Genomic DNA, 14,983 nt, shown 5'->3' with positions numbered 1-14,983 from the left:
CTCAGATTAAATTTAGTCATTTACTTCAATTCTGATTCTGATTCTGACATGAAGTGGCCGTTTCTGGGTGGCAACTGACCGTTTTCAGGGAGTGTTTGGAGAAACACAGGCGTGCCAGGGAAAACACAGGCATGGCTGGGCGAACGCTGGGCGGATGTGTGATGTCAAATCCGGAACTGAATAGTCTGAAGTGATCGCAAGCGCTGAGTAGGTTTTGAGCTACTCTGAAATGACACAAAAAAATTTTGCAGCCGCTCTGCGATAAAAATGTTTGCACTTCTGCTAAGCTAAAATACACTCCCAGTGGGTGGCGGCATAGCGTTTGCACGGCTGCTAAAAACTGCTAGCTCGTTAATGACCCCCTTTGTGTCTCCAAATATTGCTCCCATAACAGCGGGTTTTAAGATGAAATGTCATGTGTGAAAAAAACTGCCACTATCTGTCTTAGGCCGTATCAATTTTTATACGTTCTGCAGCACTCTCCAGTATATATTCCCAAAACAGTATTCTCTACTATTGAGAGTACTGTATATTTATCATCATTCGTATGGGGAAATAGGCTGGCAAGAATCTCTATTAAAACTTAATACAAATCCAAAACATCTGGAGGACTTGGTCTTCCCAATCTTAGGGTCTATTATATTGCGGCTCAACTGGCGCATTTAGTTAATTGGGTAAAGGACACTGCTGATTTGACTTTGGTGGGCTCTCTGGGTGAGCAGGTGGGGCCCTTCTTCTCTCCTTTACTTTTTCTACTTTCTGGAATGTCTGTCTCTGGTCTGCCTCCTTTGCTTCAGCAAGCTCTATTAATTTGGCGATATGCTCATACTTTTTTGAGTAGTTTGGTTATGATGCGGATTCCCCCCTGTGGCACAATACTTCATATTCCAAACTGCTTAAAATTTCTACAGACAATGTATGGTTGTTGAAGGGCGTTAATACTTTAGGTCAATTATAAAGTGAAGGAACGTTTAAATCATTTCATCAGCTACAGTGAGTTTAGTTTTCCTAATAATGCATTTTTTCGTTATGTACAACTAAAGGTGGGTACACACTAATAGATATATCTGCAGATCAATTGATCTGCAGATATATCTATGGACGGATCGGGCAGTGTGTTGAGCATACACACTGCCCGATCCGTCGGGGACTGACGTCATGAACTGGGAGGGCGTGTACACACACCCACCCAGTTCAGCTGTCAATCACCGCCGGCCGCCGCAGCATGTGTACGGGCGGTCGGCCGACCGCCGTACACACACAGCGACGCACCAATATATCATTTGATATATTGGCCGTCGGCTGTGCTGTGGGGACGACGCGATACGTCTGTGAACGACGGACTTCATAGACGTATCGGCTGTACACACTGGCCGACGGTCCTGCGATATATCGGCCGTTCAAGAGAATGGCTCATATATCGGCCAGTGTGTACGGGCCTTAAGACGTGCGATCCAATCTTAGTTTATACGCACTGACCCTGTGCTGATACCCTCACCCGTTAAATCAATATTAGTGAGTTTGGGTTCGAGAGGTCATGTTTCTAGTATCTATGCCCAGATTAACGATAATTTGTTTCCGAACCGGAATGATCCTCTGAAATTGAAATGGAAAACTGATATAGGCCCGTTATCAAACGAGCCATGGATTCAGATTTTAGGATCCCTTAGGTATACTACTCCTTGTGTCCGTTATCAGCAAGTATATTTCTATATTTTACATAGAGTATATCATACACCTGTGTCTATGTCAAGGGCCAGTCTTCGAGATAATTCCTTCTGGCCTAGATGCCGATTGGAAAATGCTGGATTTTGGCATTTATTGTGGGAATGCCCCATAGTACTCTCCTTTTGGGAGGAAGTATGGAGAGATGTCTTGCAGACGGCTCCCTCTTTGCCTAGTTTTAATACAAGAATGTTTGGTTTAGATCTTGAGGAGACACATTCCTTAGTGCTCTACCAGTATGTCCTTTGTCTCACTACATTAGCCAAGGTCATAATAGCACGAGTATGGTGTTCAAATATTCCCCGGTGATATATAAATCGAGGGCTTTGGTGGATAACGTAGTCAGGCATGAAAAACATATGTTTAAAAAACGGAATGCTATGCATAAATTCCATGTTAAATGGGATAGATGGTGTGACTCGGGGTTGGGAAGAGGGACAGGAGCTGCAGCAACAGCGTAATTATGTGTATACTTGTATCACATGGGGCACGTTGTGACATATCAATATTGATTCTGATATCCCTTTTTTTATTTCAAGCATCTTTCCTTTTTTCTTTTCTCCTCTTTTGGTTTACTATATTCCTTCGCAGTGGAATGTCTGTATATATATGCACATAGGTCTACTGGTATATGGTAACATGCACCGATTATTCAGTGTCAAATGGACAAGTGCTGTATGTATATTTCTTATTATACGAATGCTAATGAAAGGTTGTTCTAGTCACTAATGTATGGGGCTAGTATGGTCGTATAACCAAGTGGTGGATGACATAATGTAATTGTTACTGTTTAAAGTCTGTTTTTTTCTTTTTCCATATTGAAAATTTTCAATAAAGAATAGACAATGTAAAAAGAAAAAAAAAGGTATGGTTAGGTACTTAGAAGGGGAGGTTAGGTTAGGCACCAAGCGGGGGGGGGGGTTAGGTTTAGGCAGCAGGGAAGGGAGGGTTAGGGCTAGGCACCACCCGGGAGGGTTAGGGTTAGGCACCACCGGGAAGGGTTAGGGTGGGGGGCAGGGGAGGGTTAGGGTACTGTACAAGTGGCTGTTGGGATTCTGATGGTCGGGATTCTGATGGTCGGGATGCCGCTGTCGGTATTCTGACCGCCTGCATCCCATCCACCGGGATATCATACTGAATATATATATATATATATATAGAGAGAGAGAGAGAGAAACACAGTAGTTTCTTTATCTCGCGCCAACCTGGAAGCTGCACAATGGGAGAGATCTTTATTGGGAGACCTCAAAAGCATACAAGAAAAACACAAATTCCCAAGTGCGCTAAAGTGAAACGTAACTACAAAATACTTCCAGCGTTAATTTCGCAGGAATGAAAACTGGAGGACTTAAACATCCTCCAGTCTACATTCCTATGAAATTAATGCTGGAAAAATTTTGTAGTTACATTTCACTTTAGCGCACTTGGGAATTTGTGTTTTCATATATATATATATATATATATATATATATATATAGTGGGTAAAATAAGAGGCTGCACTCAGCGTCTTTCAAACAACAACGTAACGTGTATTACAAGTGGTTCATCAATGTTTCGGGGACCCCGTCCCCTTCTTCAGGATGGGGGTCCCCGAAACTTTGATGATTCACATGTAATACACATTACCTTGCTGTTTGAAAGACGCCGAGTGCGGGTAAAAACACACGTGTGTATATATGTCACCACCAAAAAAAGAATTAAATCCTTCCCAATGCAGGAAAACAGAACCAGGGGTGCACTCACCAGTATTCAGAATGCAGCTTTTATTCAATCCATCAGGGTAATAAATCAATGTTTTTTTGGTACTACATATGGACCTTTGTCAGATGTCCAGATGTAGGACCGAAATGTTGATGCTTTTTATTGCCCTGTCCTGATAGATTGAATAAAAGCTGCTTTATGAAGACTGGTAAGTGCACCCCTGGTTCTGTTTTCCTGCATTGGGAAGGATTTAATTCTTTTTTTGGTGGTGACACCCCAGCACCAGCCCAAATGGATAGGTGAGTGTAGACTTCACCTTTGGGTTTTATATATATATATATATATATATATATATATATATATATAGTGTGTGTGTGTGTGTGTGTGTGTGTGTGTGTGTATATATATATATATATATATATATGGCCTACTCAAGTTGCAAACCGTTTGAATATCCCCGTCGTTGTTTTACTTCCATCATGAGAAACTCATTGCTGTAATACTTTTATTTCCTACAGTTAGAGGAAAATCCTATAGTGAAAAGAACAGAGATCTCGGCAAGTAATGTCACCATTTACTTGGACAAGGTAAGGAATGTATCAATCTATTCAAAAACATGGCTGTATTTACACATCAAGCAATCGGTTTCCATGGAAACAAATCAACTGCAAATCCATAAAATATACTGTAAGAGTAACCTGTAGCCTCTTAATCATTTTCTGGTCAAATCACTTTCTTTCATTATGTAGCATAATTCCATCCTATGGAGGAAAGAATGTGTCCATTTGTCGCAAAAACATAAACATGTCTTATCCATGAAATATACTAAATTGTGATATGGTGGGTTAGGTGATAGACAATAATAATGTATGAAGTCTACCACTGGATCTGATCCATACGCGTGCATACATTTGCCAACCATTCTGCCATCCAACCAGTTTCATAGATACAGTATGTTGTGTGGAATTAACATCAAGGAGAAGAGTACTGTAGCATATTTGCCAAATAAATACAGATGTTCTTGATGACTGAGCTTTGGAGTTCCCCATCCCTTATCAGCAAGCAAACTGAAGCTGTTCCCAACAAGAAACCAATCTACACATGGTTCCATATTCTCTATACAATCTATCTCTTTGTGGTAGTGTCTCTTATATATACCCAATATATGGTCATGTTCCATGGAACCCCTCTGGGTACTCTGAGCTAATGGCACCCTTGTGACTCAAGAACCTAAACACAGTGCTGTAACTAGATATTTTAGCGCTGTGTGCAAGAAACAGCATCGGTGTGTCGTCCCCCCCCCATATATAAAATAGGGCCAGTGCGTGCCAAACATATAGTGGCATTGCTTCATGGGGTAGGGGTGTGGCCTCAGAGCTCCCTTGTACACATTACAGCAGGCAGAGATCCCTTTTACACATTACAGCAAGTAGATTCCCCTTTTTACACATTACAGCAGGCAAAGTCCCCCTTTTTACACATTAGGCAGGCAGAGTCCCCCTTTTTACACATTAGGCAGAGTCCCCCTTTTTACACATTAGGCAGACAGAGTCCCCCTTTTTACACATTAGGCAGACAGAGTCCCCCTTTTTACACATTAGATAAAGTCCCCCTTTTTACACATTAGACAGACAGAGTCCCCCTTTTTACATATTAGGCAGGCACACAGTCCCCCTTTTTACACATTAGAAGATGGCGCAGTCCCCCTTTTCACACATTAGGCAGGCACAGTCTCCCTTTTCACACATTAGGCAGGAACAGCCCCCCTTTTTACACATTAGGCAGACAGAGATTCCTTGTTTACACATTAAGACAGTCGCCTTTTTTACACATTAGAAAGAGAGAGTCCCCCTGTTTACACATTAGGCACAGCCCCCTTTTTCCCCATTAGGCAGGCACAGTCTCCCTTTTTCCCCATTAAGCAGGCACAGTCTCCCTTTTTACACATTAGGCAGACAGAGTCCCCTTTTTACACATTAGGCACAGTCCCCCTTTTTACACATGAGGCAGGCACAGTCCCCCTTTTTACACATTAGGCAGGCACAGTCTCCCTTTTTACATATTAGGCAGGCACAGTCTCCCTTTTTACATATGAGGCAGGCACAGTCCCCCTTTTTCCCCATTAGGCACAGCCCCCCTTTTTACACATGAGGCAGGCACAGTCCCCCGTTTTACACATTAGGCACAGTCACAGGCGTGCGCAGAGACTGACTGGCGGGTGCCGCTCCGGACTTCCCCCCCTCCACGGCATTATAATGTTCTCTCACCTCCCCTGTCCTGGATATAAACTGCTCACCTGGGCGGCCCAGGTGAGCGGACCAGGTGAGCAGTCTATATCCAGGACAGGGGAGGTGAGAGAACACTATAATGCCGTGGAGGGGGGGAAGTCCGGAGCGGCACCCGCCAGTCAGTCTCTGCGCACGCCTGTGGGCACAGTCCTCCTTTTTACACATGAGGCAGGCACAGTCTCCCATTTTACACATCAGACAGGCAGAGTCTGAAAGAGAGACAAAGAGACAGAAAAAGTATTATACTTACAAAGTCCCTCTCCAGACACTGTAAGACTGGAAGCGCCGGGAAGGAGGGGGAAGAGCGCATGAGAAGCACACATATCCTTTCTGCCTGCTGCTGTGAGAGGGCGGGACTATGGAAACCACCTGACAGTGATACGGCTGAAGAGGGAGAGCTGGGAGGGGGCGGGGAGCTGCAGCTAGCGGCATCTTTTGCGCTGTGTGCCAGGCACCGCTGGCCCGTAGGTAGTTACGGCCCTGCCAAAACACTGGAAACTCTAGTCCATAGAAAGGTATGACTCTACACGTTATAGCCATGTAGTTCCACCCAGGCATTGTTGCATTCCACTGTTTAGTTACACCACCAGTAACGACCTTCAACTTGCTGTGTCTACATATGCCACACCAACATGAGGCACACATTTAATTACCTTCTCTGCCCATTGCTGATATCTGCCTACTTATAACCAGGAACATGGCTTGACATTATGAAACGACATTTGCACTTTTTCTGGTTTCCAGATTGCCCTTAATGACATGCTCTGTTCATCCACAGCTCACTCACAAAGATGAACACTTTGTTTTTGTGCTGAATCAAGAAACGCATGTGACAAATCTGCACCCTGCAAATGTCGCAGTTTATGATTATTATGTTCCAGGTGGGTAGAAATACGCACATTATCGTACATGTATTTATTGCTTAAATCATGGACAAAGTCTAGTTTCCGAAGTCTGACTTGTCACTTACCAGAAGTGTGTGCTCTAGTAATAAGATGGCTTGTTGCATGTTTATCTTGATGAAGTTAGTTCTCAAAACCTATTTATATTTAATTACTTTGTTTTTCTCTAAAATTCACAAGCAGTAATCTATATCATACAAAAGTGAAGGTGTGTGATAGAATTCGTTGACATTCAGAATGTTGACATGGATGTGAGGATGACATGTTACATGTTGACCTTCCAATGTCGACATTGACAAAATGTTGACATTAAAATAATGTCGACATTATGAATTTCAACAGACCGCATGTACGGCATGTGGCTGTCCATTCAAGAGGCAACTGTGCCTAATCATATTCTTAACCATAAACCTAACTCTAATCCTAGTCTTAAACCTCTCCCTAACCCTAATCCTAACTGTAAACCTACCCCTAATTCTATTCTTAACATTAACCCTATCCCTAAACCTCACTCTAATCTTATCCCTAAACCTTACCCTAATGCTAACCCTAACTCCTATCCTAAACCTAACCCTAAACCTTACCCTAATGCTAACCCTAACTCCTATCCTAAACCTAACCCTAAACCTATACCTAAACCTTACCCTAACGCTAACTCAAACTCCTATCCTAAACCTAATTCTAATCCTATCTCTAACCCTAACTCTAAACCGAACTCTAATTCTATCCTAACTCTAAACCTATCTCTAATCCTATCCCTAACCCTAATCCTAATTCTATCCTACCCTAAACCTAACTCTAATCCTATCCCCATCTCTAAACCTAACTCTAAAATAATTTTAATAGATGGCTGTTGAAATTCTATTGTCGACATTCACGATATCGTCCTGATGGCTTGTGGATGTCAGCATTCTGTCTATGTCGAGTTTGTGAATGTCAATATTATGAATTTATACCAAGGTGAATTCTACCTATAACAAATTTCTCCATTTATCAAACTTATAATGCCTTTTTTCTGTTATAGATGTACATGATGTAGAAGAATATAACTCTCCTTGTAATGCAAGTAAGGAAACTCTTTGAATGTGTCAATTTAGTGATATTACCTGTACTGAAGAAGATTTGGGGGAATATAATTGGGTGCAATTTGAAACAAAATTTGTCAGTGATTTTGATTCCCAGAATGCTTGATTTATTATACTGTGATTATGGGGTGTAATAGTGTGTCACTGTCGATGTTTGGCCGCTGAAGATTACCAATGTGTTGGGTTTGAACCCAGCTACATAATAAACACACATGCTAATTTGCTGTTTAAATTTGCTTGCAGTTTGCACTGTATATATATATATATATATATATATATATATAGTCAAAATCATAAGCACAGTGTGTATACAGTTTGCAATACCGATGCACACTCCCACTGGGTTAGTATCACAAGAAAAAATAGAATGTGCAGACATTGCAATTTTGACTAGAAAGTGTACAATCTACAGTAGCTTCTAGCATAGTCAAAATTGTACATAGCCAAAATTGTACCGTGTGTACATGCAATATTGGTTGATCTGGGCTCTGGGGAGTCAAGGGAAAACGCAAAGTCAAAATCGTCCTTTAGGCAGAATCGCACCATGTGTATGCACCTTAAAGCTTCGGTAGCAATGAGAATAAAATAGATGTGTATCCGGTAAGTTTGACAAGTGTTTTATTTTTTATTTTTTAAGCATAACAACAAAATACAGTAGTGTAAAAGTATCTTACATAAAATACTGTGATTCCCAATCAAAGTTTCATGGAATTGGGTCCACTTCATTCGATCCTGAGGTTCCATGAAACACGTAGCATTGGGGTCCTCTTTATATATATAGGAGTCAGCGCCCTCGTGCAATCCTCTCTCATCCCGTGGTGTCCTGCCCGCTAGCTATATGGGACTTGGCAAATAGACAGTTTGATTTGGCCCCACATCCGTCTCTCCTGATTACATTATTTCATAACCCGGCCTTCCCCCCCTGGTATGTGTAGGTCCTCTTTTACTAACTGGCGCTTGGGCAAAATATCCTTTATTAACAATATTACTCCTGATGCTTCCTTTCCGCAGTTCGCAGATTTTCATGATGGAATGGTAATTCCAACCACTGATTTCTTTTGCTACCTGCAAATTAGACACTTCCACTCCACAATCACCTCAACTCTCCTTAATAGAACTCTATCCTATTTTGAATATATAAGCTAGAAACATTCCAACACTAAGGGCTTAATCTCCGACATCTATGCCTTGCTAAGTGATGACTCTACCCTGCCCCCCCCCCCCCCCCACAGCACTACTGTGTATGCATGATCTACTGACCATACATGTGCAGAGGCCATGGAGAGGGGGATTTGGAGGAGCCCTCACCCAGCAATATTTGTAGAATGTAGACCATAGGCTACAGAGGATAATGCCATCTTCAGATGGTGTTAGCTGCCGTGCCAAACTGGTAACAGCTTTGCAGTCCCCTGCTCTCGGAAATGGAGGGACTGTACATATATTTCTGCTGCAATTCCTCCTTCATACATATGAGGTAATATTTGATATTAGCTGGTATTCACCCAAAAATATTTTTTTCCAGGTATATGCTGCAACTATTGAATGATAAATCGGCCCCTTTGTGTACATTATTTAAACTGAATCTATAACTTGTGAATAGTATCTGTGAAGTTCCAAGGCTTTTATACAGTATTAGCAATGACACCCATGTATCTCTCCCAGTGAAAGGTCACTGCGAAGTTGGTGTCTCCCAGAGGACAGATTGTGGGCATCCAGGTATTACCAAGGAGGAGTGTGAGCAGAAAGGCTGCTGCTACGATTCCAGTATTACTCAGTCCAAGTGGTGTTTCTTCCAAGGTTTGTCTATAAGTTATATAAGACATTGTTATCATCCCTGTCCCAAAATCCTAATCTTCTGCTCCTCTGGTTGACATATTTCATTACTATCAGGAATGGGCAGTTTGGTTTTTACAAATAAAACTTAGGGGATCTGGGCAGAACCAAGTCCTGGCTCGGATCACTTTTGGATAGCCAAGTGAACTGAGTCCTGAATTAGGTCTTCCCTGGAGTTTGGAACTTGGATTTAAAAACTGAATCATGAGGTATGAATCGCATGTAAGTCTGTCACTATTATAGGTGATCTTTCACACAGGAGAGTGTATGGTGAGGTGGTAATACTTCACTGAAATGACTGGGAATTAATGTTTTAATTTTATTAATACTAGAAGAACAAAAACACATCCAATAAAACAATGATTCAACAGGTATAAGTGCTGAGTGTAGTTCACACATATATAGGGACAAGTGTTATTATAGTCCAATAATACTTATATGTCTGGTTGGTGGCAACTGATTGTCAATTCTGACGTCAGTTGGATGGTCATATGGATCTCGCAAAGTCAATGCAGATAAAAACAAGAACAAAAAAATCATCATGGTATAGTGCATCACCAGAAATGGACACTACCAAGAAGTCCTCAGATATTGGGGTATATTTACTAAGGTGTGAGGTTTTTTTTAGAAGTGGAGATGTTGCCCATCGCAACTAGATTCTATTATCTTCTAGAAGCAGCTAGATAAATGTTAAGTTGAATCTGATTGGGTGCTATGGGCAACATCTCCACTTCTAAAAACTCACACCTTAGTAAATATTCCCCATTGTCTATATTTGTAAGAATAGAACACTGCGTACCCCTCTCATGTGGTCACACATAGAAACTAACCAAAGGGTCCTTGTAAAATAGCCATCGACCAATTGCATATTGTGTATTTCATAATGTAAAAATAGATGATCCTGTGAGACTGAACTTCCCAAAGAGGACTCACTTCCCAAAGAAACCCAGATATGAGGATTAAAGCTGTGTGCAGAATGAGTATGATACACTTCTTTCTCCTGGAATAATCAATGTGGGTGAATTGCTGATTTTCTGAACCTCATCTGTCTGGAGAGAGAGAATAGTTTAAAGGTACCTTTATGTGTAGACCTTCCTGCATAATACTGTGAGTGGGGTACGCAGTGTTTTATTCTCACAAATAGAGACAATATCTGAGCTCTTCTTGGTGGTGTCTATTTCTGGTGATTATAGTTATACTATAGAATGATGGTTTATTGTTCTTGTTTTTATCTGCATTGACTTTGCGAGATCCATTTGACCATCTAACTGAAGACATCAGAATCGACAACCAAATACCACCAATCGGACATATAAGTATTATTGGACTATAATGACACTTAACCCTATATATGTGTGAACCACACTGAGCGCTTATACCTGTTGAATCATTGTTTTATTGGTCTGTTTATAATGGTAAGGTGGCCCTTGTTTTTCAGGTAGTTGCATAAGTGTTTTTGTGCCTTGGGTATCTGGGTACTTATTCCTACTGACTTTTATAAATTTTTAGAGAAAACCAGATCCAAACCACTAAGTAATGGTTTGCAAAACCAAAACATGATGATTAAGAAAAAAAACCACAGGTGTCTGTGCATATATCTGTCTATAATTTATAATCTGTTATTTCATTGCTAAGCCTCTGTTTGGAGCAATTTATTGTCGAGTTACATTTACTGAAGTAGACAAGGGGGGGGGGGGGGAGACTCTGTTTGGGGCACACTACCTGTTTTAAAATATAACTTTTAATAGATTCATTTAAAAAATTAATTGTAGAGGAAAACTTTTTTATAGGTTTTTCACATATGAAAACCCACAATAAGGAAAACATGTGGGTATGATATAAACGCTCACAGTGAAGATATGAAGAAAAATATCTCATTCACCAATATATGGCTGAAATGACAATGTGTAATAATCATGTATTAAAACAGAATGTCGTCCCTTGACAGTCTCTGTGCTCTGAATGCTGTGTGTAATATTAAATTAATCAAGCGTATTCACTGAAATTTATCCTGTAAAGAAAATTGCCTTAATTCTGAAACCATGTAAGATAGATAAGGATACATTCAAATAGTAGCAAGTTTCTAGTATGTATCAACAATATCTATGAACAATAAATATTCATTCTGTATAATCAGAAAAGTTAATTCGCAACAATGATACCAATGGGGTCATGTGACTCCAGGAAAAAGGCTGTCAGTAGGTTCCAATTTGTTTCACAAGAATAAAAATAATAACAATTATGGTGGAGTATATCTAATAGTAATATGCTCAATAGAAAACAGTGACATCCGTGATCCATTCCCATATGGTTACAGCAATATAGAAAAATATTTGCACAGCAATGAGCAAATTCCTAACTGACACCAGTAATGCTGACAGCGCAGGAATAAAAAGAGGAGATGGATCCAATGAGAGAACTTGAAACATAAGTGATTCAGAATAATATAAGTGATCAGTGCAGACACAGATTTTGAAACCCTCTGCTGCTGCCAGGTGTATGTGATGATGCTACAGTGAACACCGGTGAGCACGCTGGTATTCAAAGCTGGACTCTGCTAAGAAAGAAAAGACAGCAGGAGGCAGCATCAGGCAATCAGCATGTCCCCTGATACCGGAGCATTGCAGGGACTTGTCACTGCTGTACTCCAGCGCTGTCTACCCATTGTGAACCGGTGTACCTGTTTGCTGATAAGTGGGTGGAGTCAGAGGACTGTCATGTACGGCACGGACGGAGAGCGGGGTGACTGCTAGTGCATAGCGGGACCCCACATGTTCCCTTACATTTACTGTATTCAAGTTTCACTGTTAGTATCTATATTCCTTATACAGTTCTGTGGGCTCTCTCTCTGGTATTATTATTATTATTATTATTATTATTATTATTATTATTATAATAATAATTATTATTATTATTATTATTATTATTATTAATAATAATAATATATTAATAATGGAAGGACAACTTTCATGATCAAATTATTTCTATGATGCTGTTGTCTGAGCATGGCACATCTTATACCAAATTAAAGATCTTGGTCCATAGATTTGCAGAAATAAATTTATATCGGCATTGTAATTGGTTGCTGCATTTCAGAGTTATGTTGCAAAATGTCTGTTTGCCATTTGCAATGCATAAACATTGTGCTCTAGAAAATGTGACAGTTGGTGAACTCTCCCTGTGCACCTGCTGGGTGACCTAAAACATGTGACTTGCTGGGTGGTCTGGTAACCGTGACAGTTATATGCAGCCACTCACTAAGTAGAGGTTTTATGAAATTCGACTAAGGTGAAAACCGGGCACATCAGCTAGTTATTATTATTAATAATAGTATTATTATTGTTATTATTATTATTATTATTATTATCAAGAAGAATAAATAGTATGCTTGAATTTGAGTTGCATTACTAACTGGAGAACTGGAAAGCAGGGCCAAAACTAAGATTTTGGGCACCTGGGGTAAGGCAGTAATTTAGCACAAAAAAAAACAAAAACAAATAAATAAATAAATAAATTAAATTAAACAAACAAATAAAAAAAAATAATCAAAACTATGCCACAGTAGTGCAACCTTATGGTGTGTACACACGGTGAGATATTTTCTTACAATTTTGACTATATAGTCAAAATTGTAAGAAAAGTAAGTACAGATTGCAAGGTGAAAGTCACCTTGTGATCCCGATTCGATGCCGATGCGCGGTCCCACTCGGTTGGCATCGCAAGAATAGATAGACTATGCAGGCAAGTCAATTTTGACTATCTCTATAGAAGAGATAGTCAAAATTGACACTTAGACAAAATCGCACATAGTCAGTATCGCAAGCACATAATGAGTGTGCTTGCGATACTATGTGCCGACCTAGCCCCTGTCGCATAGTGAGAATGGGGGATAGCCCGAATCTCACCGTGTGTATGGGCCATTATTCTCACTACACTGCACAGTACCCCTCATTGACATTACTCCGACCTACAGGGGAGAGAGGGGGAGAGAGATGGGAGAGAGGAGAGGGCTAGAGGAAAAGGGGAGAGAGATAGAGGAGATGGGAAGAGAGAGATGAGAGAATGTGAAAATTAAATAAAATAAACGCTGTTCTTTATTATGGAATACAGCTGCGTATCAGACACAGTGCCATCCAGATTGTTCTAAAGTCTTTAATGTCCAAAAGGTCAGCACAGTGTCACTCTATACAGTAGGGACCTACACTGAGGCAGGTGTCAGGATATCTTTTAGAGCCCCCCTTATTCCATAGACCCCCTAATCCCAGGGCCTATGTCCCATTAAAGTGAGAGCAGATAAGCTGTGTGGAATTCAATGAAAAGTCTGAGCGTGGACAATGTAAGTGGCAGCATCCCACTAGAGATCACTCTCCACTTACCAAGTGTGTAGACAGTTTGTTCCAGAGAGAGCTTTGCTTCTAAAGAGAGAAATAGCTGATGGCATGCATGGAGCAATCTTCCCTTTCATGTCACTGGAGCTCGATGACTGCTCTCGCCCTCTGCCCAGATCTTGCACTCAGCTTGTGCAGAGGATTGCTGGGCAGAATTGCCCCCCCCCCCCTGAAATCTGGTGCCCGGGGCACATGGCTCCCTTAGCCACCCACTAGTTGCGGCCATGTGGAAAGCCACAGACTCTATACTATACTGTACTTCTGGTCTTACATGTCTAAATGTTGTGAAAGCATTGTGCAGTTATAACATAATACTCTGATTTATCTCTTTCTGTATCAGGATTTGAAAAAGAAGAATCTCACTAATAAAGAATCTATCTGAAGACATCACACACTGTGTCCTCTGTGACAACGAATACTTACAGTCTACCCACAAGTAGCAGACAGGAAAATAACTCCATCATGGACCCAGGATAAAGGATTCTGTTTCCTGTAATGCAACATTCAATAAACAATACACAGTGTAATCTTGTGTGTGGATTTTTTGTGTGATAAAGTAAATGCATATATTAGTTACTGCATTATAAGGTGTCACAAACTAGCCTGCCCCCAGAAACTTCATTCTAGGACAACTGCCCGTGATTTTGGTTATGTCAGCACTCACGGTTAATAACACAAATTAACTGCCAAGTGCAAGAGTTCCTCCAGCGGCCTGGCACCAAGTAGCCCTGCGTTTCTACATATACAGTTATTTATGTTTCATACTTAATTTCACATAGAAATGTAGCTTGGGCCTCTCAGGCTTTTAGCGTCATCAAAGAACATTATTATGGCTCTACAACTCCCTGATCAAACCCCTCCTTCCTTGGTAAATGTCAACAAAGATTGCGGTGATGGCCTTGCTCACGGCCCTTTTTTGTTCTTCCAGCACAGGGGTCTCCCTGTCAAACAAGCAGGGTTGTGTAATTACCTGCTTTGCGGCTAAGAAACTGTGACTTGTCACTCCTCTGTGCAGTTGTATGGATTTGTTAGGAAGGAAATTCTCCTGTCAAATGTCTCTC

General features: G+C 40.8%; 1 protein-coding gene across 1 annotated transcript in view; it reads left to right on the top strand.

Moving 5' to 3' along the window:
- The window catches only part of LOC135056654 (alpha-2-macroglobulin-like), a 222,886-nt gene extending 208,437 nt beyond the window's left edge, over window positions 1–14,449 (top strand). Inside the window, exons 33-37 of the mRNA XM_063962100.1 lie at window positions 3,945–4,013; window positions 6,493–6,595; window positions 7,641–7,682; window positions 9,364–9,498; window positions 14,263–14,449. Of these exons, the coding sequence (XP_063818170.1) occupies window positions 3,945–4,013; window positions 6,493–6,595; window positions 7,641–7,682; window positions 9,364–9,498; window positions 14,263–14,288 (375 nt within the window). The 3' untranslated portion in view covers window positions 14,289–14,449. The remainder of the gene's footprint in view (window positions 1–3,944; window positions 4,014–6,492; window positions 6,596–7,640; window positions 7,683–9,363; window positions 9,499–14,262) is intronic.
- The last annotated feature ends 534 nt before the right edge of the window (window positions 14,450–14,983 follow it).

The sequence above is a fragment of the Pseudophryne corroboree genome, chromosome 3 (genome assembly GCF_028390025.1).
Source record: "Pseudophryne corroboree isolate aPseCor3 chromosome 3, aPseCor3.hap2, whole genome shotgun sequence".
NCBI classification, from domain to species: Eukaryota; Metazoa; Chordata; class Amphibia; order Anura; family Myobatrachidae; genus Pseudophryne; species Pseudophryne corroboree.
This window is presented reverse-complemented; position numbering and strand designations above follow the sequence as displayed.